Source organism: Corvus brachyrhynchos, unplaced genomic scaffold (genome assembly GCF_000691975.1).
Source record: "Corvus brachyrhynchos isolate BGI_N302 unplaced genomic scaffold, ASM69197v1 scaffold200, whole genome shotgun sequence".
Classification (NCBI taxonomy): Eukaryota; Metazoa; Chordata; class Aves; order Passeriformes; family Corvidae; genus Corvus; species Corvus brachyrhynchos.
In genome coordinates, this window is record NW_008236184.1 from 5,714,310 (window position 1) to 5,738,651 (window position 24,342).

General features: G+C 46.3%; 1 protein-coding gene across 2 annotated transcripts in view; it reads right to left on the bottom strand.

Moving 5' to 3' along the window:
- The window catches only part of SMAD3 (SMAD family member 3), a 68,412-nt gene that overhangs the window by 6,860 nt on the left and 37,210 nt on the right, over window positions 1-24,342 (bottom strand). Inside the window, exons 2-8 of one of the 2 annotated variants that reach the window (XM_008637475.2) lie at window positions 12,316-12,509; window positions 11,414-11,548; window positions 10,653-10,727; window positions 9,825-9,875; window positions 4,228-4,440; window positions 2,814-2,951; window positions 380-524 (exon numbers count right to left, since the gene is read on the bottom strand). In XM_008637475.2, the coding sequence (XP_008635697.1) occupies window positions 380-524; window positions 2,814-2,951; window positions 4,228-4,440; window positions 9,825-9,875; window positions 10,653-10,727; window positions 11,414-11,548; window positions 12,316-12,509 (951 nt within the window). The remainder of the gene's footprint in view (window positions 1-379; window positions 525-2,813; window positions 2,952-4,227; window positions 4,441-9,824; window positions 9,876-10,652; window positions 10,728-11,413; window positions 11,549-12,315; window positions 12,510-24,342) is intronic. The other variant, XM_017738616.1, reaches the window with a different exon arrangement.

Below are 24,342 nucleotides of genomic sequence, written 5' to 3' on the forward strand. Positions count from 1 at the left end.
TGGGATGAGCTTTAAGGTCCCTTCCAACCCAAACCATCCCAGGATTCTATAATCCTTTCTTGATAAAAGTGCAGTCTTAAGACACTCAAACCATCAAATACAGATCTAATTTTAAGGAAAAAATGTAGTAATTCCTACATGGACCATGTGGATTTATGTGCTGTGCTCCAGGTCAAGCTCTTGGCTCATACCAGAGTGACCTTTCAGGTGTATCCCACAAAGAGACCAGATCAACCCATTCCCAAGAGCCACAACCCATCTGTGTTCCTGAACAGACACTGGGCTGACTCCCTGTTTTCAAAGTGGAACAACATCTCTGCGGGACTCTCCCAGTTGGGAATTGAGGAGTGGCAGGAGCAGAGCCCAGTGGGATCCCGACCTGTACTCGGCGCCCCAGCCCTTGACGAAGCTCATGCGGATGGTGCACATGCGGGTCAGCTGGTACACGGCCTCAAAGCCCTGGTTCACCGACTGCGCCAGCAGAGCAGCGAACTCCTGGTTGTTAAAAATCTTCAGGTTACAGCCTGTGGGAAGGAACACAGCAAGGACAAGCACTGGCTTAACAGGACTGAGAATTACATCTCTTCCAGAGCAACTCAAGGCTGCTTTCCCATGTTCTCAGAGCACCTGGTGCCACACAGCTCCAGAGACAGGAACTGAGGCTGCCACATTTTCACAGGAAGAAGAAAAAGGAGAGGATTCTGAATGTTGGAGGCCCCCAGCAGATTGTGACCAGCTTGTGAGACCAGACTTGGGATCCTGCTGTGGAACCTCCTCCTCCTGGATATTTCCCTCCTCTTGTAATTTAAAGCCCGACTATGACTGAACACTCAACAACAGAGATCCCTGCAGGCCCTGGAGGGGAGGAGTGCACAGGCTAAAAATAGGAGCTCCCTGGTGCTGGATTTACACGGAGTCTGTCACAGAATGGGGAAGTTCTGAAACGAAACCACTCTGACACACCAGGAAACAGCTCTGAGAGTTAAAGAGGCTGGCAGGGCTGGTGGCAGGGCTGGTGGCAGGGCTGCTCCTGCTAAAATCCTCTCTTCTGTTCCACTATCACGTGCCAATCACTTTGCTTTTAAAACTGAAGTTTTTCCTCTGATGTTTAGCCCCAGCTAAATGACTGAGAACAACTTATTCAACTGTTCTTAGGGGAAAAAGGTGAAATATAATAACATCCTTCATAGTTTAGATAAATAAATGCCCGCCCCTCTTTAAAAAAGTGTTGCTACATCTGCTTTCTCCCAGATAACCATAAACAAGTTAAACTCTCAAACCAGGCACTCAGCTAAGGCCCATTTGGGATTACACATGGGCCAAGGCCGAAAAACAACATTTGGAGTGGGACGAATGTGTTTTGCTGAAGATCACTCGTGAGCCTCCTCTCCTGGGCTGGATTCATCTGGTGCGGAGCAAAGGGTGACCACAGCAGCTGCAGGAAGCACTGCCCACTTCTGGGATCAGGGAAGAGCCCAGGGGCTGCAGTCTCAGGGAGTTTGAAGGGAAGCAAACAAGAAGTTTGAAGGGTGAAAGCGTCAGGGCCAGGTTGAGCTCAGGGAAGGAGGAATAAACTCCAGGAGGATCCCAGTGCTGGATCCCAGCCCTCAGGAGTGCTTGGGAACAGCTCTCTCCATGGGGAGGAGTGGGAATGACTCAATCCTGTCAACAAGGGAATGAAGAAACTGCTTCAAACCCAGAAGAAAAGGCGGCCAAAGACTGTGGCAAAAGTGGGGAGAGCTGGCGTCCAAAAACTGTGCCTGAGCTGGGTCCTGAGCGGAAATGTGGGCTCTTCATGTCTGCAGATGTTGACTCCAGCCAGGGTGGACTCTTGTGATGTGGTGGAGAATTAAGTCATAATTTGCAGCACTGGCAGCTGCATCTGAGAAAGGAAACCCATTAGGATGGGCCAGAGCTTGGAGTGTATGGATCTCCTCTTAAAAGAAAAAAATTCAAATATTTCTAAACAAAGAAGTTCAGTTTTTAAATATATACAGGCTTTTAACTGCAAAAAAGCCAGCTTGTGTAAGCTTAGCTAAACAACCAAATTCCATTTCAAACAGCATCTCCTCTCTTACCAGCTTTTTGCATTTATCTAACAAAAAAGCCTGTCCTTCCTAGATAGATTAAATAAATTATCTTGTAATCTTTCAGCAAAAACTTTAGACTGTAACCAGAACAACCAGGTGTCTGCAATGTGATTTCTTTAGAACAAACTAATTCCCAGAGGAGGGAGGGGATTTCACTACAGAACAGAAAAAAAAGTAACCATTTAAATCTATTACGGGTGAATCTAAATTAAGAGAAATTTCTTACCATTACTTAGAGGCACAAACAAAATTATCAATGTGTCTATCAGATAACTACAATACAACAGGGGGCTGATAAAAAACACTGAAGGAACAAGTGGCAGATTCTGCTCTAAGTTGTGCTTAGATTCTGTTCTGTTGGATGAACGTAGTGCAACTACTGGAGCCTACACAGCTTGCTTCTTTCAGCAGTACCTTCATCCCTTAGGCTATAAAAATGCAACGCCCTGCTGGAATTGTCAAGTGGCTCTTTAAAGGGTAAAATAGATTTTCCAAAGAGTTTGTGGACTCCCCATCCCTTGAAGTGCTCCAGGCCAGGCTGGATGGGGCTTGGTGCAGCCTGGGGTAGTGGAAGGTGTGACAGGGGATGAGCTTTACTGTCCTTCCAATCCAACCCATTCCATGATCTTATAAGAAGTTCCCGAAGCCCGGAGATCCCCGCACCCATCCCTACCGTGACAAGGAGCAAGGCTGCCCCGGGCAGGTGCCCGGTGCGTCTCTTACCTGGGGGGATCTTGCAGACGGTGGCCGGGTGCCAGCCGTAGCGCTGGTTGCAGTTCGGGGACTGCACGAAGATGGCGCTGTCGCTGAGGCACTCGGCGAACACCTCCCCGCCGATGTAGTACAGCCTCACGCCGCGGCCTGCAACACAGCCACGGCATCAGCGCCGAAAACACCGGGAAGTGCCCCAGGGGCTGCGACAGCTCCCTCAGCCAGCTCTAAACCCGCAGCTCAGCTACCCATGATGGAAACTCTGTCCCACTGGACATTCCCGGCAACTGCTCCGTGAGCCAGGTGAGCTGAGGCAGGCAGGAGCACCGACTCCAGTTGGAATTGTACCTCCAACCCCAGCCAGGTGGTCCCTCCAAAGCAGCTCCCTCCAAAAACACACTGGTATTTTTCATATGAAGGTTCTATCAGTCAACACATGAAAGTCACCATTTCAATCAGTTAACACATGAAAAATCCTAATTTCTTCTGAAAGTCATCCCAGCTGGACATGACTGTTTGGGGATTTACTCAATGACTTAGAATGAAATTCCACAGCACTTCCAAATCCTTGCCTTTTGCTGGAGATGACTTTGTGTACAAGAACACACATACATTGCCCATAGGTGTTTACACAAATCATTAAAATCTCAGTTAATAAAGGAACAAAGTTGAAGAATACATTTTGCTGCTCACATAAACGTTTGCTGTGGTCTCACATTCTTGTTTGAATGTGTTGCTTTCATCCTTCCACAGAGCAGAAGGAGTCTGCTGCATTTAAAATCTGATTTCTGAATCTTGGTGGGTTTGGGGGTTGGAGTTTTTTTGGTGCTAGAAATAATCTTCAAAACAAGTGAGGAAAGATTCTCCTGTGCAAGAGGGAGGATTCTCCTGTTGCTCAGGAAAGGGGAGCCAAATTAGGACAAAAATCAGGTTCATTTTTGATAGGAGTCAGCAGAAAACAGTAAAGAATAAGCAATTTTGCCTTTTAGTAAAATTGCAGAAATTTGGGATGTTCTGCTTAGCACAAGTTTAACTGAAAACAAATTGGATGGGACCTTGCAGGAAAAGTGGAAATTGAGATAACAATTAAGGAACTCAGTTTCCATTTATAAAAGGTCAGTCAGAAAATCAAACAGTGCAGGAGGGAAAAGGAACACACAAAATTGTCCCTGACATCCCTCCAGATACACAGAGTGTGTGAAATGGTTTAAATTCTATTACATGCAGCAATTTTAGTGTTTCTTGGTGCATTTTTGTATTACGATTACATAAAAAAAACACAATTAGGGTTGTTTTATGGGAGATCAGCCTGCTGGAATCCATGGATATTCCCACCCCAGTGCTCTAAACCTGCTAATTAAGAGGTTTTTGTGGAGGTCTCCCCCTTCCCCCCGGAAAGCCACGGACAGCAGGCAGCAGGAGCTACCGATGTGTCGCCTCGTGAGCTCCACGGCCGCGTTCCTGTTGACGTTGGACAGCAAACCGAGGCAGAAGCGCTCGGAATTGGAGGGGTCAGTGAAGCCATCCACGGTCATGGAGGGCTGGGAGGCATGGAAAGTCTCTCCCACCCTCTGGTTGAGCTCGTAGTAGGATATGGAGCACCAGAAGGCCGGCTCGCAGTAGGTCACAGGCTGCAGATCTGCACCAAACAAAAGCCAAATCAGCCACAGGAAGGGAAAGGGGGAAAAAGAACCCCAACTGGTATGGAATATTGTTCTGCTCCATTCCTCAGGCTCACTTTAACCAAACTTTCATTTTAATGGAGCACAGCAAGGAGGTGACATCACCCCTGGAGCTTCTGGCACGTGGAGCAATCACAAATAGTCAAAGGCATTACTCCCTTAGCAAGTGGGGCGTCACTGAGCAGCCTCACACCTGGGAGAAATTAAATAAATAAACTCCGCTTTACTATGAAACGTGGGATCACTTTTAGGTAGCCAGTTCATTAAAGAGACAAAGAAAATGAAGGAGCAGAAAATCTTTGAAAGAATGAAGCACAAACCTGCTGTCAACAGCACAGGTGACTGCACCCTAAATCTGTGTACTTCCAGCCAGCAAGTCCAACTTTCCTTGTCATTGACCCTGCTGTGATCTCTTTGGCACTGGTGAAACCAGTAGAGTCTGAAATACACCCCAAACTGTCTGTAATTCTGGCATCAAGGTGATTTAAAAATGAGATACTTTCTCCCAGTGCACTGGATCTCAAACCATCACAGGAAAATCCATTTTCCCAGCAGGTGAAGGCCCAGCCTTCCCTGGGGTCCTGGTTTGCCTCGCGGACCAAAGCCAAGGGGCTGAAGCTGAGGAGCAGAGGGAGCTGAGGCAGCCCCAGGAAGGCAGGGTGAGTACTCAAACAGCACTGAATGATTTAACTGCTCCCACTGAAGCCGAGGAGATTCCAGCAGAGCAAGGCTCAAGTTAAATTTCCTGGAAGTGCAGCCCGAGGAGGTGCCCAGCCCTGCAGGAGCCAAGCCTGAGCAGGGGACGTGCAAAGCAGACCCAGCCAATTCCTAGGTGCTACACCCCACATCCAGTGCAGGAGAATAATTCCCTCCAGTCCTCCCCCCAATTTATCACTTCATCCCCATTCAAATGGTGCTTAAAGGCAGAACAGAAGAGCTCCCATCTGGCCAAGGAGTTAACATCAAGCAGCAAACCCCAGCTTTTTCCGTAGGCTTTCCCATCTGTTGTGCTTGCACGGCTTAGGAGAATGTGGGGCTTAAGAGATCAGCTCCAAAAAAATCCAAGGCAGGTTTTCACCACCCCATCCTCCTCTCACACTGAGCAGGGTCTCTGAGGAGATTTGGGAGTCTTTTCTCACCTGTACCTGTTACTCCATAACCTTCAGGTACAGGTTGGAGCAGCCAAAAGACACACTGGCTTCCTCTCATTACTGCACTGGAAGAGTTCCCAAAATAGCCAATAATCAGGAAAATCACTTTGGTTTCTGCTTTGTTACAAGCTTTGTTGGCAGCAAATAAGGAACTGAATAGAAGTGCATCTGGGGAACTCTGTAATCCTTAGCAGGCTTCAAAGTCCATGAAATCTGGAGCTTATACCCATTCCCAGTTACCTGCCACTTCCTTGTATTTTAATTTTATAGCTCAAAGCAAGCCCCTCTCTTGGTATGCACAGATGTTCCACATCATATCCAGGAGTGACACAGGTTCACTGTCCCTGCCTTTTTCTCCTGCATGGCACATTTGGTTTTCCCACTGGAAACTGCCACACCAGGGCAGATTTCTCCAGCAGCAGCCTCATTTCAGCCCCAGCTGTGCCCACCTTGGGACTGCTCTGGGCTCCTGTGGCCCCAGAGCAGTTTGCAGAGGCCCAGCAAACACCAGCTCTGCCCAGAGCCTCCCAAGGTGGGTCCACCCACTAAAGGAAACAGATCAGTTCCACTTGACTGGGCTTTTACTCGACAGCAAGTACTTTTCTAATCAAAAGGCTGCTCAGGTCCAGAAAAATCAACTCGTGTTGATCCTTAAGTAATATCTTCAGGTTGGTGCTATTCAAGTTTTAAAACACTGAAACCTCTCCATGGTTTTGTGGTCCTTGCCTTCAGAAACCATCTCCACCTGGCTGGGGCTCAAGAGAACTGTGGATTCCCCACTGAAGGATGTACAGAAATTTTACTTCTGGCTTATTTGCAGCTTGAGGAAAGACATAAACCAACAAATCCTGGTTTGAAGAAAAGCTCATCTCTAAAAACTACAACCAAGTTTTTAATGATGCTGCTTTCTCCTGTGATTTGTAGTTTTAAACTTCAGCTTAAGCTGCTGTGGGATGGGCAAGTTCCCTCTTGTGTTAGAGCTGTCATAAATATTCATTTTCAATTTATGACTTCACTGTTTGGGGAAAAGAATGCAGCTCTGCTAAAGCCAAAGGACCCTGAGGGGGTACACAGTCAATAAAAGAGGACACATGAAACCCAGGCAAATCCTGCCTGAATCATCTCTGCACAATTTCAGCCTTGACTCAGAAACAGCTTTGCTGTCAGAAGTGTCCCCTGGGTTCTGGGATGGTCCCAATCCTGCATCCTCCCTCCACATGAAAGTCCTGGGAAAAATCTGCTGCCTGCTCTGCTCCCCCTCTCTGAGCACAAGGGAAGTTGCTACCCTCATTTCAGGGAATGTGTTTGATCACAGTGTGGATCAGAACCCACTGAGAGATGTTTCCAACTGTACCAATCCCATCTCCCTCCCTGGAAATGAGGAGATGCAGAGATGTGAGTGCTTCCTTCCCTCTGCACCCAGGGAAGGGCTGGCTGTCCCCTGGGACAGGGGGACAGAGGGATGTGGATGTGACCGTGGGCCATGTGCTCATTCCTCTGACAGCTCCTTCGTCAAGTCCTTCTGTGGAGCAATCCCTGACAATGGATTTCCTGTGCTCCAAGGGACGGCCCCTCAGAACAACAGTGTGTGTGTGACCACAGGGCTGGTCCTCAGCCAGCCTGAGCTCCCTGACTACATTCCCAATGTCCACAGAATGCTGGCAACTCTCCTTTCATTTTGTTTTTAGTATTTCCCTCAGTTCGTGTTTCAGCAATAGGGAAGAGATCCTTGGATATCTGTGACTTCTACTTAAAGCTTATGTTTGACAACTGAAAACTTCACAACTGTAATTTGGAACCAAAACTCAAACATGTCCAACTCCAGCACACAAACTGAAAGGAGAATAAAATATTTTTAAAAAGATTCCAATATGTTACCTTGCAACACTTTTGTGCCTGGGAATGGAAAGATGAAATTCCCTGAGCTCCTTCCATCCCACGTTTCAGCCTGACATGGAAAACCTGCCCTGCTCCTCAAGGTAACCCTGCCCCTGGTGTCACACTTGGTTTGCCTCGTGCTGCTTTATTGCCTCTGCAACTCCCTGGAACATGGCCACGGGACTTAAGTCCAAAGTTCATTTTATGTAAAGTCTTAGAAGCTTCAGGTAGGTCTGCTCAAATAAACAAATCAATTCTGGGACACTATTTTCTTCATGGCAAAGCTGGAAAAGCCCCCCCTCTGCTCAAGAGCTGGATGAGAAACTCCCTCCTTGCACACACTGCTCTGGGGTTTAGATTTCTATTCCATTCTCTCAACAAGTGCACAGAGAAAGCCTCATTAGACTCCTGCAGAGCAAAGTCCAGCCCTAGACAGTGGAGTTCTGCTTATCCATGGAATTACGGCAGTGCTGCAGGTCACCAGGCACCAACAGCTCCAAGAGGAGAGACCAGAGAGCCCCTTCCTGGGCTGTGACCATCAGGCTGAAGGTCTGATTTCCCTAGGAGCAGCTCCTTGCTGCAGACAAGCCATTTACAACACACATATGATGAGAATTTTGCGCTTGGACACTTTTAAGTTGCTCAGCTGCCCTTTCGTTTATTATTCTGTAGCTTCCTCACAGGCAAAAATTTACAATAAAATTAAAAGCAACAAGAAGTTCTTCATTTGTGGAAGCTCCTGCCTGAGAGCAATAAATATGGTTTGCAAGAATTTAAAGGTGTCTTTTAATGCTGGTAAATTAAACTGCTTCTCTGCTGTCTGCTCCTCAGACTACAAAGAGATTCCTTGTGCTTTACCAGCTTCACCTGCTCCTTTTTTTTTGTCCCCAGACAGCACCTGAGACATCTGATGTGTTAATAACCAGTGTCCCTGTCAGGAACGATACAGAGGTCTGTTTCCTAGAAACTCCCTTCTGCCTTATGTAAGGCAGATATCACTCGCCAGGTTGGATTTGTTACATGGAATTGGCTTTTTATTTTTAGGTTGAAAAAAAAGGATAAATTGAAAGAAAAATCTCATCAGCTTCCAGGCAGCACACTCGGATAAAGGAAATAAAGATTTCTCAGTCATGTGCTCTTTTCTTGGGGTGTAGCAGTTAAAGACATAAAAGTTTTGTGTCACCATGGCAATATTAGAAAAAAAAAAGGGGGGGGGGGGGGAGGGGGAAGAAATCCTCTCTTCAACAGCCCCAAGATATCCACAAGTCAGCCAATGACTGACAAATTTTGGAGCAGTGTCAAAGTCTTGTGTGCCAGGATTAAAAGCATATGTAAACTTTATGGCCATGGTTATTCCAGAGCAGTCTCAAGTGGGCTCTGTCTGCTGCCTTAATGAACAGTTGGGGAGCTGATCCTGCAGCCAGGCAGAGCTGGGAGGGATTTTTATGGCACACACGGAGAGCAATTCTGAACAGGGCAAGAGCTCAGTGTGATGGAGATCAGAATGAAAATAAAGGGTAGAACTTTTGAGATAAGAGGGTACAGAAAGAGCCACAAAACCTCTTGTGGTGCCTCAGAGGTTCAGCTGCTCTCCCTTCTCCTCAGGGTTCCCCTGTTTGCTGTCACAGGTATGGAATGAGTCAGTGCCAGCCATGGTCTAACAGAGGCCTTGGGGCTGGAATGTGCTCCCTGTGCCCAGGATGGAGCTGGGAGGGGAAGATGACTCCAGATTGCAGTGTAACTTGAGTTTGGGGGAGGAAAAGCAGCTGGCTGTCAGCCAGAACAATCCTCCTGTGCATCTGTGGTTTGTGCATCTCCCCCACAAAATTCCGCACCCACAAACACCTCTGGTGCTCCAGGAATGTTGTCCATGACCTCTGCATTCACCAGCCTGCACATTCCCTGTTTATTTGGACTCTCCAACCCACCTCCTCCACTTTTCTCTTCTCAGACCAGGCTCAGTCTCACAGAATCACAGAATTCCAGGATGGTTTGGGTTGGAAGGGACCTTAAATCCCATACAGTTCCACCCCCTGCTGTGGGCAGGGACACCTTCCACTACCCCAGGTTGCTCCAGCCTGGCCTTGGACAATTCCAGGGATCCAGGGGCAGCCACAGCTTCTCTGGGCACCCTGTGCCAGGGCCTCCCCGCCCTCACAGGGAACAATTCCCTGCTTGCATCCAATCCAAAGCTGCCCTCTGGCAGTGGGAAACCATTGGAATATTGTAAAAAGTGCACAACCTCGACATCATCATCCAAATGTCACCCTCTGGACTGTAATTACACCCAGCTCCCAGGATCATGTGCTTACCCAGATTGTTGTGTGCTGGAGACATGGGGTTTGGTGATAAGTTTGGAGAACCTGAAAATCAAGGTGGGATAATTATTGCTATGGAATCTGCACCAGGAAAATCACTCACAGGATCTGCCATGCTGCCCAGGCTTGTTGGAGGGACAACCCACTGCTCACTGAAGTCTCACTTTTGACACTGCAGCTTCTCTGATGTTTATTACTCCTTACAGGAGCTTTCAAATATCAACTTGCTGCTCCTTCACAGGGAATTCACTGAAGTTTAACCCATTAATTTTCCAAACTGAGCAGCACTTGGCTGTTTTACTTTCAGGTATCATCCTGACAAACCCAGTTAGCTGGGAACTAAAGAGCTTGGGTGTACATTGCCAGACAAAATATAATTAAAACCGTAACACTTTATATCCCCAATCCTGCTGGGTTTGGGACAATGGAGTATTGGATCAGGTTACACAGATCTGACCAAAAGGCTGTCAGAATTTTATCCTCAGTCATGTAAATCTGCCACAAATTCTGAGCAGAGATTTTCAGTATCTGCACTTGGATGTCCCATGGACACGGAGAGGTGGTGCAGCCCATTTTAACTTTTCCTTTCACACTATTCTGAGCTGGTTTCTTTCTTTATTTTTGTTTTCTATAATGAGGGAAGTCCATGACATCTGAACATTTATATGGGCTATCTGAACATAATATATGGATTATTTGAACATAAATTAGGTATTCTCATTCCAAACCTGGCTACTTCTTTTTGTGGCAATGACAGAAAACCTGGACATTCAACTTTCTTTGGGATACAGCCACTAAATTAAAACCCCAAAGGTGACTCACCTGCATCCATGCTGGGGTTCATCTGGTGGTCACTGGTTTCTCCATCCTCACTCAAATAGCCTGGAGGAGGGGTCTCTGGAGGCATAAAATCATCCCACTGTCAGTGCAACTGAAAAGTCTGGATTTTAAGCACCAAAAACATTCACTTTGTCATTCACAAGGAGCTCAAATTCTTTTTTATTACTTTTGTTTCTCAAGCTGCTGGAAGGAGGAGCCAGCACAGCTAGGGTGATATCCGTATTTGTGAATAACAGAGGAGGGGGAAACCAAAAAAATACGGATTTTCAGTCCCATAAAACTTTAAGCCATGGAGGCAGTTTTCTGTCCACATATTTCTGCTCTCCTGGAATGCAGCTGCATAACTTGTCTGCATAACTTGTCCATGCAAATAAGGTGTAAATTGCTTGTAAAAGAGCTACATAAATAGAAGAGCTCAATTCCATCAGAAATTTGGAGAATTTTACTCAAAATGGCTGGATTTCATTCAAATCTCAACCTGGTAAGGGAACATCCAGTTTAGATTTCACAATAAACTGAGGACGTACCACTGAATGAAGAGGTCAGTTTAAAACCAACAAGACAAAGCCATGAACAGCACTGTTGGGTGCCCACATTTACAGCTTCCAGCTATTTCTGCACAGGTTCCCACTCTAGCTCCAGAGGAACGATGGAAAGAAAGATCCCCAGCGTGGGATCCCGAGCCAGGATTCCCTGTGCTCTCTGACCCTTCCCTCTGCTCCTGTATGGAAGACACAAGGTACCTGGAATGTAGTTGCTCTGGGGCTCGATACCTGCTGGGAAGTTAGTGTTCTCTGGGATTGAGTGGCTGTAGTCATCCAGAGGCGGGAATTCGGCCGGAATCTCCGTGTGCCGAGGCACCAGCACCGGAGGCAGCACTGGGAAGAAAAACAAGGAACAGCTTTAAAATAAAGTGATTGAAACAGCAGAAAATGAGGAGAAACCAGTTTGGAGTAACAGCCCTAAATACATGGAATACAAAGAGGTTCACTAAGGGACAGGATTTGATGTTTGCTTCTAGAGTAACAGCAGCAGGAGAAGATGCTGTTTATTCCCAGCAGGTCTCAGCTGGGAATGGATACAGCTTATCAGAGCATACCTGGTTTCTCTGCCCCTTCCCAGAAACAGCTCTGCTTGAAAAATGATTTAAGAGAAGTTGCACCCCATGATTTCCAAGGAATGAGTTTCCCATAGGACGGAGCAGGCAGGTGGGATTAGCATAAACATCCTGCCTGGCTCTGCAGATCTGTGTTGACATGCAGCAGAAGCTGCTGCAGCCCCAGATCAAAGTCCCTTCCAGAGGCAGGAGGAGACTCCAGAACAGGAAGTTGGGAGCTGTTCTTAGACCCAGCTCAACAGTTTATCCTTAATTTAACACCAGCAGCGAGGGATGCACAGAACACTGCCATGGTTCCTGCTAGGAGTTGTTCATGTGCACGCAATGCAACACTGGGAACCTGGAACCTGCTCACTTGGATTTCATCAATTCCCAAAGATATTTTCCCCCTGAGTGCAGGTTCATAAATTATTCTACTCCATACAGTCAGGGATTACCATCAACAACAGACCCGCTGTGCCTGGGAATGCCCTCGGAGATGCCTCCTGCTGCAGGAGAGGCTGAGGACAGGCAGGGCTGTGGTGGTACCTGGGGTCTCCACTCTCTGGTAGTGGTAGGGGTTCACACAGACTTCGTCCTTCTTCATGTTGAAGGCGAACTCGCACATCTCCATGGCGCGCAGCTCGTGGTGGCTGTGCAGGTCCGGCCAGCGCCACAGGCGGCAGTAGATGACGTGGGGGAGGCCCTTCCTGTGGGACACCTGGAGCCGCCCATCCAGGGATCTGCAGCACAGCACAGGGAAGGGTGGTTAGCCCGGGATTAGCACAGGGGGCTTCTATCCCGGCACGGTCATCAACACCTGGCACTGGCAGGAGGCTGCTGGTCCCTGTCTTCGGGCCAAGGATTTACCTCCAACAGCAGAAAAATCATGGAATTACTGAACGGTTCAGGTGGGAAGGGACTTCAAAGCTCATCCCATTCCACCCCCTGCCAGGGAAGGGACCCCTTCCACTATCCCAGGTTGCTCCAAACCCCATCCAACCTGGCCTGGGACACTTCCAGGGATCCAGGGGCAGCCACAGCTTCTCTGAGAATTCCATCCCAGCCCCTCACCACCCTCACAAGAAACAATTCCTTCCCGATAGCCCACCTACCCCTGCTCTCTTTTAGTCTGAATCCATAGCCCCTTGTCTTGTCTCTCCAGGCCCTCATCCCAAGTCCTTCTCCAGCTCTCCTGGAGCCCCTTTAGGCACTGGATGAAGCATCCACAACAAACAATATTTTTTCATGTTAACAGCCTTGCTCTGGATTTATTTTTATTTTTGGGTATCTGGATTTTTTTAAAACTAATTTTATGGTTGATTAGGAGGCCAAGACAAAAGCTACAGTCAGTAAGAACACAACAATGTAGTGGTACTCCTTAAACACTGCCGTGTCCTAAACAAGCAGGGTGCTTGCACAACTCTCAGCAATCTCTGCTGTGCTTGAAAAGGTGTTACATCTTAAAATGTGTGCTAATAAACCCGGACTTTCAAAACACAGATACATGAATTTTCCTTGTGACAAAATCAATATATAAATACCTTTAATGTAAATTTATCTACTATGTCTATATAAAGTTCAGGAACCTCACAAACAACCAAGGCTTCCAGTTTAATTTTCCAAGTTGCAGCTTGAAAGCAAGTAAGAGGTTTTACAGCATTGCTTATTTTTATTTTTACATCTACCCTGTGTCTCCTCCAGTTCACTTTTCACCTAATCCCATCCTCATCCCAGAAAAGCCTCTTCCTAGCAAACCTTCCTGGGAACCAGGACAAGAGTGCTCAACTCCCCTCCAGCAGAGGAAAAAGCTGGAGCAGGGTCTCCTCCGTGCTGGATGAATGGGAACGGCCCCCAGGCACTTCCTTTGAAGTCTAACCCTTCATTTCCCTTGCTTTTCCTAATGGCCCAAATGAAAGACTTCAGGGCTTTGGTGAAATGAAATACTTCTCTTTTTTAATTTGTCAAAGAGAGAAAATAATCAAGAAAATTGAAATTTTACTTGGAATTATTTCCCCTGGTTCTTTGTGTTGGCAGCCGAGTTAGAAAAACAAAACAAACCCAAAGCAAAACACACAAACAATTATTCCAAAAAGGCTGGGCACCTCTTGGCTGCCCTAAGAGAGTTTTCCCAAAAGCTCCTCTGGCAGAGCTTGGTACCACACACATCTTTGCGAACACTGCTACAACAGGGAAGGCAAAACATAACTGATTCCAGCAAAAATTGGGGGAATATTCCCAAGGAGAGTGCCAGTGGCTAGACCTGAGTTTCTGGGCAAGGTGGGAATTTTGGTGTTGATTTCATTGGAGCCAAGACTGGAATTACGTGCTCTCAAAATTAATCAGGTTGGGAAAACTTTTAAAAAACAGATACGAAAAATGTGAAAATATTCACTGACTTTAGCAAAAAGAGAGGAGGTTGAGACAAGGAATAAACCAGGAGTGCTTCTCCATTCCCCTCACCTTTCCTTTGCCTGCTTGGCAGCATATTTTGCACCCAAGTGAGGAAAAAGGAGAGAATATTCCAAGTATCCCACAGGAGACACAGCTGTGGGAAGTGTTATTCCTGCTCCCAGTCTCTGCAGGCACATGGACATCGTGGATTTGGGTTGAGCAGCTAAGGTGGGGCACTAACACAAAACGTGTTTGACTTTGGGGTTATTTCCAAGGATGGAGCTCTCCCTAATTCCCCAACAATAAACTTCCCAATGGGCTGGAGGGGAAAGGGCTCTTCCTCCCATCATCCCAGGGCTCTGGCATGGATGCTGCCCATAACACAGAAGGAGATTGAATTCTCTGCACTCTTTATCTAAAGAGACTTTTTGAAATGACAGAGCCATCTGGTTTATTTTCAAATCCAGCAACCTCCCCCTCTCCCCTCTCCCCTCCATAAGGAGATAAGGTAAAAGGAATTCTATTCCCCCAAAGCCCTGGGGGTTCACTGGGTTTTTCTGGTTGGGAAATCTCTCCTCAGGCTCCCCATTGAGGGACTTGGGACAAAACAGCATTGTCTGCACATTGTCCTTGGGAACGTGGCTGAGGAACAGGGCAGCTCCATTTCCTCCAGCTGTCCTGCCCCAACCCTCCAGGAGCATTTTCCTCAGCCCTCAAGGAGTATTTCTTCCCAAGGAACAAACACCTGGTGTGGCTGAGATGGGACAGGAGATGAGATGAGCCAACACTGTGCTCTGCTCAGGGCAGCCCTGGGGGTGACCCCAGCCCGTGTCCCACATCACTGTGCAGAGCCATCCCATAATAAACTCCAGGGCACACACAACTTCTTCCCTCTCCTGTTCTGAAGCACAGGCTGATCCCAAACCATCTCAGCATATCCAGACTTCATTAAAATTAGCAGAATCTAAGCACCCAAATTTCCCTTGGGATGCTGAATTGTTCCTCCCTTTTACCTCTCCTTGAACCAGCCTGGGCTGAACAGCTCTCCCTGTACAACTGCCTTGATCTATTTATTATTCCATACTATTTAACAGGATTTCTTTTAAAATTATCAGTATTCTTTGGCCAAAATTTAGTACTGGATTGTTCTCTAAAAAATCAGTACAATTTACGTTGGTGGGACACTTTGTCATCCAAATCTTTCTACATGGCATGGAGTCCTTGAGAACCAAAAAACCCCTCGGGGTGAGCACCTTTAGGATGGATCCATCTTTACAATCCATTTTCCAGGAAAATTTACCACACAAAGCTGCCTCTCCAAGTCCAAATGCTGCTCAAAGAGCAAAGGGCAACAGTGAGGCTTTAACAGCAAAACCAGAGAGGGGAGGGCAAAAGAATGACAGAAACATTGAAGCTTTATTTTTAAACAATCTGCTTGAAAAACGGTGAGGATTAAACAGGAGAACATTGCGTAACCTGAATTTGATTTCCAGGCCTGATTGGGGTTTTTTCTGGTTGTTTGGGGTTTGTTGTTGTTGGGGTTTTTCTATTGGGTTCGTTCTGTGGTTGCTTTTTTAAACCATATTTAATTTGTAAGATCCTGGATTGCGAAAGACAAAAAACCCACCCCACATTCTGAAATATTTTGGTTATTTTATTTGTTCCTCTTTGAGCACTTTGCAACTATCTTTAGATGGATACTGAAACTCTTCTTTGCACCCATTCTCCTGCTTTAAAAGCAAAGCTGAAATCTGTGGTGCAAAAATCAGGAGTGTAAATTAAGCAAAGTGATCTAAGCAATAAAATATTTTTGTCCAGGTTGAAAAACTTCAGATTTACTCCATTAGAGATCCAATCCCTTCCCTTCCCCATCAGTTTTATATCCCTGTCATTAATCTTCCAAGAGAGCAAAATGCTGAAAAACTCAAGTATCCAGTAACACCAACATGTGCAAAAAGGGAGAAGGAAAAAAGAAAACCAATCAGGAAACAAAAGTCGAAATTATTCATTTTAAAAACCACAAGCAGGAGCTGGTTTTTAAAGCCATGACTAATAAGTTGCCAGTTACTCTAAAATTCACCAAGAACTGTGGTCACAGGCTGTGATTTTCTTCTGAGCACAAAATATGATAAGTAGTTCCTTACTGGCCCTGCATCTGGGCTGCACCAGGAAAATTAGCATTTATTCTTGTAGCACAATCTGGCTTTTGTGGGCAGAGCTCTGTAATATCCACAGGGCTTCACTGAGCAGTTGGATAAGATCTCAACTTTCCCTCAATAGCGGCCAAATCAACAAGAGCAAATAAAAAAATGACCCATGCAGCACATTTGTAACTCCAAAGCTGATCCTCTGCCATCTCTTTCCCCTCAATTTGCTCAGCATCACTGAATTTTCCATTTTCTGGGGCACTTTTAACAGTGCTGTCATTCAAGTTCTGGAAATAGAAGTCCCCGTGTCAAACTGAGGTTTGCAATGCACTGCCAGAGAGGAAACTAATAATTAATACTCCTGTTTAGCACTTAGGATTTATAGATTAAAATAATTAACAAATTTGTAATTTTCAGCACTTCTCTATGGAGAGGGGAAGTTTTTACTGCCCTCAAACAAATGGAGTTGAAGGATTTTCCCAAAGCAAAAGGAAAGTTTGTGGCAGAGCCAAAACTAGGAAGGAATGAGGAATAAATCTCTCCCTCAATACTGTCAATGATCACCCCTGTTTTGTGCTGGTAACTCTCTCATCTGCTTTTTCTTCCCTCTAAAATCCTCATTTGGATTTAGAAGGAAACCACAGATCCTCTACAAAGCCACCCACAGCATCAGGTAAAGATCTGAAGGTGAAGAGCAATTCCTTTTTTCTTCTGGTGCTGCAGAATTCTTCTGCTCAGGTCTCGTTTGTTCTGGGTTTGCAAAGGCACTGATAATAGAAAACTTATCAATATCTCTTGTGTAAATGGTTCTTTACCTGCCTACTTCCATCCCAGTCTTCCCTAAGGCTTTGCAGCCTCCCCCTTCCCCCTCTCCAGAGCTGAAGAACTCCAGCCCTGGGAGTTGATGTCAGGATCAGATTATGACAGCATGAGTCATTTATTAAGATTCCAGTAAGCTCTTTAGCAGGTGCCTTGAGACCATATTTTTCAGAGTCTAATTTCACATTCAGACATAAGTACATTTTATTGGTTTACCATAAACTCTCCGCCCATTGTTGCTGCTCTCCTGCTCTGCTGCTCCTGGATCCACAGAGCTGTGTCCCCTTCCACTCTCACGTAACACCTCAGTTTAATTTAGATTTCTTTAAAGCTATGCAGAGATCTCATTTTCTCATATACCATCAACTATTTTTTCCCCTGTATTTTTTACTGATCTCTGTTATTTACACCCGCTCTGTTTCTGCCCCAGCTACAGGACATTGGTTGGTGGCTACCAAACCCAGCTCCCTCTTCTCTATTTTTATCCATTTTGTAATTTTATGCCCCTACATCTCTTTCAGCTCCTCCTTTTCCCGATAGTCAGGAGCACAGAAAACAGATAAGATATCCCAGAGGCCCAACCACACACCCTCCTACCTCAGAAAGGATGGAATATATCCTAATGCCTAATTAACGCTTCATCATAAACCCACTTCCAAACTTCTTAACATGCATTCCTATATTTCTGCCTTTTCTCCACAGAAAGTAAGGGATAGAAGTGGAATTTGAGGCCATGTTTCTGAAGGTATTGCATCCCAGGCACCTCTTAAATGTGAAATCCAGTTTTTCTAAGCAGTCCTGGTCCTTTTATTTATTTCAGCAAAGTTTATTGGCCCAGATCTGTGTCAGACTCATCTAAATTGATTTGTGCTTGAGCCTTAAGGGTGCAGGGAGTGAACACAGGAGAGGTTTCTGTACGTGCCTTTTTGAAAAGTCATTTATCAGAGCTAGTCATTTCTTCCCAGATTGCTGTATTTAACTCCAGTGCTGAAATCCAAAACCCAACACACTTTCATCCAACCGAACCAGCAACTTCCTCTCTCCCAGGAGATTCCAGGCATACTGATGGGGCCGTGTGTTTGGATGGGCAGGGCAGTTTCATAAGGAGAAAAGGGACGGATGGAAATGCCAAGGAAATTCAGATAATCTTCCATAACCCAGAGCGCATTCTGAACAAAAGCATTTCAAGAAAGACTGAATTACTGGAACACACGGCAATCAAAAAGAAAAAAGGCAAATCAAAAAGGCAAAAAAAGCTGTTGTAAAACTCAGTTATTCAGTCAGCTGAATGGTACTTACACTGATTTACATTTAGTATCTAGTTTCTATGTGCATCTTCTTGGCAAATTAGCATCAGCTGCTGATATATAACCCAGATAAACCAGAGCAAAAGAACCCAGAAAAGAAAGGAAAAGGAAACTCATGTGCTGCACAGCACTTGGACAGAAGCCTTGCACCAAGAACTGCTGCCCCAAATATGTGTCTGCTAACAAAAGCAAAAGGGATTATCAGAGGGAGTGGGGGAAAACGACAGTTTTAAGACCTTGGCCTCCCCTTCACAATATATACAATTCCCAGTGCCTTCAACAGAACCTTCATATAAATACCAGAGTCAGAACTGGCTCCTCAGACAAATGTTTGTGCATTCTATCAAGTTGGGACAAAGCCAACATTTCTTATGGAAACATTTCTGGTGGTCCTGGACAAAGAACATGTTTACTTTATAGCAGATATAGCTAAAAATACACTGTGCTCCAGCCTCCAATTATCTTGTTTGGAATAGTTTGAGGCTACTCAAGGTTCGTTGCTGTTATTTTCTTTATTATATAGTGAAAATGTTGCTGCTTTTCCTGTAATTTGAAAAGCAGCTATTTCCAGGTTGGCCATCTGTGTTTGGACCTCCCCCGCATGGATAATGAGATCCAGGGTGAAATTTTCCAGAATGCCCATCTCCCATTTTCAAAAGCAACGTAAGGCAGAGATCAGTGCTTTGCTGGAATTACACAGGCCTTTTAAATCTTCCCTTAATCCCACTGGCTCTGTGTTACATTGCTTTTCAAGATGGGTTAGCAGCCACTCAGATATGTAGTTATTTGCACAACCAGTAGCAATTAACAGCACACCACAAACAAGGGGACCTGGTCCCACAAACTTCCTCCAACCTCCTCCCCAGCCCCTCCGCAGGGATGTCCTTTGGGATTCATCCCACACGTGCTCAGATGCTCCGTGAGGGGATCTGGTCTCCATTAGGCTGCTCTGCCTTAAATAAAATCCAGTTTGCTTACAAAAAACTTCCTGGCTTCCTTATCAGTCAGTCTCTCCTCTTCTCCCAGAGAATTATCCACCTCTCTATTCCAAATGAGCTTTCCCAGCTCCAGCATTGTAGTGAATCAGTTCTGGGTGAATCACTTCCCATGTGCAGCCCGTGTGCTTCATCCCAGAGAAGATTCCCACAGGCTTTCCTCCCTAATCCTGATGACACAGAGCTGCCCAAACAAACCCCGGAGTTTCCACGCGGAGTTTCCACAAGGAGTTAACAGAAGGTGTGTGCTGAGGTGAAAAGGGTAGTGGAAGAAGGCTCTGTTAATTTTACAACTCTGTGAGTCACCAGCGATGCAGGAGAAATCCAGCTCCAAAAGCGAACCCAAAAGAGTGGGATGTCTTTGGGGAGCGCTGCAGATTTCAGATGAAACGCCTCATTAAAAGCTCACACAAGTTAATAATTTACAGTCTCTTCTGTCTGTAATTACCAGTGAAATCAGAGACTCTGCAAAAGTCCAGGTGTGTTTGGAGGAAAAACTTTGTAAACTTCTCTGTCTCATAATCAACTTTTACAACACCTCTGAGGAGGCTGAGGGCAGACAGGAGGTGTTGGTGCTTTTGGGGTTGTTACTCTTACTTGGGGGCTGGTTCTGTACAGTAAGAAAAAAGGGTTCTTTGGACCAGAGAGGTGGAAAAAGCTTCAGTTGAAATAGTTTTTTCCCCCACCTCAAACTCTCAGCAGCAAAAAGGAAGCTGTGTATGGGGCCCACCTGAAAGCTTCCTTTCTTCCTGTAACTCTCCAGAGCAGTGGCAAGAGTTGTTTTCAGGCTGCCACTCACAGCAGAAGTCACTCCCTCAGCCACCCCCTCCAGCCAAGATAATTATCTTATTCATGGAAGCCAAATTCTGCTTCCCTAAATTACAGATTATGTTTAAAAAAACTGAGAAACTTTGAGAAAAAGAGGGGGAAGAGTATCTAATCTTCCCCATGCTGCAAGACACGAGGAATTCTCTGCTCACCAAAAATGTGATTTTTCCATGGTGCTGCTGTCTGGATGCACCATTTCCCTCTCTCCTTCACTCTTCCCTGCCCTGGTGCTCCTGGAGCGAGGATATCTAATTCCAAAGCTGAGCTCTGACTAATGCAGGATGTGTGGGAGAGCAGCTCCATGAATAAGAGCTCTCCAAAGCACCAGGATCACGCTAAGTCACTCTTATCACCCAAACAGGATCTCCAGCGTGTGCGTGCACAGGGGCCTTCCTGTGAGGGTTTGATCATTGCTATTGCTCCACGGAAATCCAGCTGGGGTGACATAAAATGCTGCAGGAAAAAGCAAGTGGCTGAAAACAACACAAACAAATATCTTATTTTCATGTAAATGTCAGTAGTAATAAAAGCTTGAGGCCAGAAGTGATTAAAAAACAGTCCAGAAAACAACCCAGTATGAAAACAGGTCACCTTTCAACGACCACAGGACACAGAACTGTTCCCAAATGAGATGTTTTTCAAAAGTTTTCCATGAGGTGTCCATTACGAACAGCTGAAAATATCAACTGCATCCAAACTCACATTTAAGGAACAGAGAGCCATTTCAGGTACCTTTCCTGTTGTCAGTTCCCCCTTCCCTCCCTCCAAACTCACAAGAATATTTGATATTCACGTCCTGGGAACCTCACTGGATAAATGCCTAAACATTGAGCTTAAACCAGATCTTGAGCTCGCCAAGGAGAAGGAATGAGGAGGGAAGCAAACTCACAGGTAAATATTAGTTTGTACTTGAAAAAAGCCAGAGCACATTTTCAATCTGCTTTTGATTTTCATGCCAACCTCGTATCGTCCTCTGTCAATCACTGGAAGGCCAAGGTGACACAGGGGGACAAGCACCCGGTGTCTCTGGCAGCTGCTCCAGGGGGACAGCGACACTGCCAGCCAAATGATGGGAAATGGCCAGCAGAATTCCAGAAACAAGGGATGTTTTTCTTCCTAATTTCCTTTCTGGCCCCTCTTGGCTGGTGCCTTCAATGCCAGGCCCACAGGAGGTAGGCTGGGCTGTGTGTGTGGTTCCGGCACTCTCCAAAGGGCCATGGAATGCTGTTTGGGAATGCTCTCCTCCTCCTTGCTCCCACACAGGCCTCACACTACCACCTTCCTGGGCAATAATGCCAGATAAAGCCTGGAAGCTCCTTGAAGCCACAGGAGAGATCCCTCCTGGCCTGAAGCAGCAGCCCAACGCCCTCTGCTGTGCCCTGAACAGGAATCCAGAGAAGACAAAACAATTTCCACTTTCAAATCCTGAAGTGTTTTCAGCGTTCTACAAGTGCATAAATAAGTCTGTCCATCTCTGTGGTGCAGCCAGGATGAGAGGGACACCAAAACTCTGCGTGACAGCCAACACCAACATCCCAGCACTTTGATGTCACCATGAGACCACCACCGCTCGCTCCAAATCAAAGCTCCGGGGGAACTTCTGAGCAAGCCATAATCACTGTGCAGATGAAATGCAGACAGGAGACCCAGGAACACCACCCAGCTCCTCTAAACCAACATGCTGAGGCATAGAGGGGTAACACTCAATTATCGCCATTTTCTGTCTCCTCTAGAGCAGCAAAATGCACTTGCTGGGTGCCTGGGTCAGCAGTGACTCAGAGAACAGAGGGCTTTCCACTGAATCATCCACAGTTTTAAGCACCCTCCAGGTTCTGTTGATGGGAGATGTCTCACTACCTACACCTTCCCTAAATACTTCCTGGGCTGTCCCGGGCAGGAGAGTGAGGGACACAGCACAGACCAAGGGTGCAAAGAGCAGGAATTCTCTCGTAATACCTGGATGCTACAAAAAGGAATAATGGCCAAACACAGGTCGAGCAGCCCTGCTCACTCCCACAGCATGTGAGCATGGACAGAAACTACACAAAGATAGGGAAACAATGGGATAACTCACAAATATTTGACTTCACAAGTCAACACAGTTTTCTTTCCCCTCCCCTCGTGACTAAGCCTTTGGTCCACACACCCACTCCATCCTCAAAAAAACAACTCCATGAAACAAATGTGATTGCTCTAAAATACACAGAGGCAATGACCAACCAGCCTCCCCCTCACAGCACTCAGCCTATTTACTAAGAGTCTGCACCGTCTGCTCTGTTTGTAACAGGATCCAACTCCCCCTCTCAATGAGACATTAAACACCAACAAGTCCAACTCCTCTCCACTTTCCTTATCCCATTCCCAAACCTCCGAGACTGCAGACAACATCTTTCTCCCAGATAAACTTGCTGATCACTCCTAGCTGCTTCCAGGGGAAGGCCACTGCAGTGTTCAGTGTGCCAGCTGATCCCAAACCAGCACTCAAATCCATGGCAAGAGCTGTGCCAGAGGCTCCTGTCTTTCTCTGCCTCCCAACATCCCTGAGCCTGTGAGCTCAGGCTTTGTGCCATGCCTTAACGGGTTAATCTGGCAGAGGGGAGATTTGGATTCAACATAAGGAAGGAATTCCTGCCTATGAGGATGCTGAGGCCCTGCCCAGAGAAGCTGTGGCTGTCCCATCCCTGGAAGTGTCCAAGGCCAGACTGGATGGGGCTTGGAGCACCCTGGGATAGGGGAAGGTGTCCCTGCCCATGGCAAGGGGTGAAATGGGACAGGATTTTTCATTAAAGTCCCTTCCCACCCAAACCTCTCTATTATTCTCTGATTCTGCACCTCAACTGTAACGTGTCTCCTCTCTGTGCTGCCCAAGGACTGCTGGGGGAATGGCAAAGCCACTGCCTGCACCTGCAGCCAGAAACCCAGGTTCAGCCCCATCCTGGCAGACTTGCTGCATCAAACCTTACTCTAGAAACCTACTCACCATCCAGAACCACTGCTCCAGACCACCCCTAGTACCCTTCCCAGCCATTTTCTGTTTGATACATTTTCCTACACAAAATTTAAGGAAACCCTCCCTGCCAATCCAAACCTCTGAAGCAAGTAAAGACCTACCCCTTCTTTTTCTTTTTAACAATCAAAACAACTTGCCTGTCCTTATGTCATCCCAGCTAATCTCCTCCTCCTCTCTGGCACATCAGATAAGTATCTTGTTCCTCCAACCCATCAGAAAACACAGCTGCTAAAATTATCACTCTAACCCATCAATCACCCTCCTCTCTTACACTGTCCCATATCTCCTCCAAGGTATTAAGTTCAAAACCTTGTCCTCAAGGCACTCCAGCCCTCTTTGTAACACCCTTGAGAGCTCATCCCAACAGCAGCTTCTCCCAAATTCCAGACTGGACATCCCCCACATGCTTCCCTTTGGCTTCTCCTTCCCTCCCACCTCGGGCCCCTCTCCCTGCTTTTAGCAGCTTACAGCATTACAGTGGTGTAGAAATACCTTCCAGCCCTGAAGAGATGGAAGGATGATCCTTCACCATCTCATTTCCTTGGGAAGGCTGATTAAACTGAGAGCACCAACCAGGAACAACATGATGCAAGCAGACAAAAAGGTTTGCAGGGAGCAGATAGTGCAAATTATTGAAGTAATTAATACAGCCCATGGTTACAGTTTTCCCTGGATATTCCCAGGAGTACTGCCTTGCATCTTTGAGCCTGCCAGCTCCTCAGTACAGGGACAGCCTGTATTTTCCCCCCTCTTCTAAAGCAATAAGCACGTTCTTGGCAGCTAAATTATTAATAAGGAACAAATGGTAATTGATTTATAGATGAGTCTGAAAAAGAAGATTTGTCTTCTTCAGTCTTTTAAGCCACTTTGCCCACATGGCTTTAGCTTTGTGCTGGTTCCATCCCCTCCAACACGTCCCACCCAAACCTGCAATGCAGCACATCCAGCTGCAAGTGATCTGTGGTTATGTGACCCCTTTACCTCTGTTGTATCTGACCACTGACCACATATTGCAAAAGAGAAACAAAGTGCTCATTGTTCCTCCTGTCTCACTCTCTTCTCAGTCGGCAAGAGAA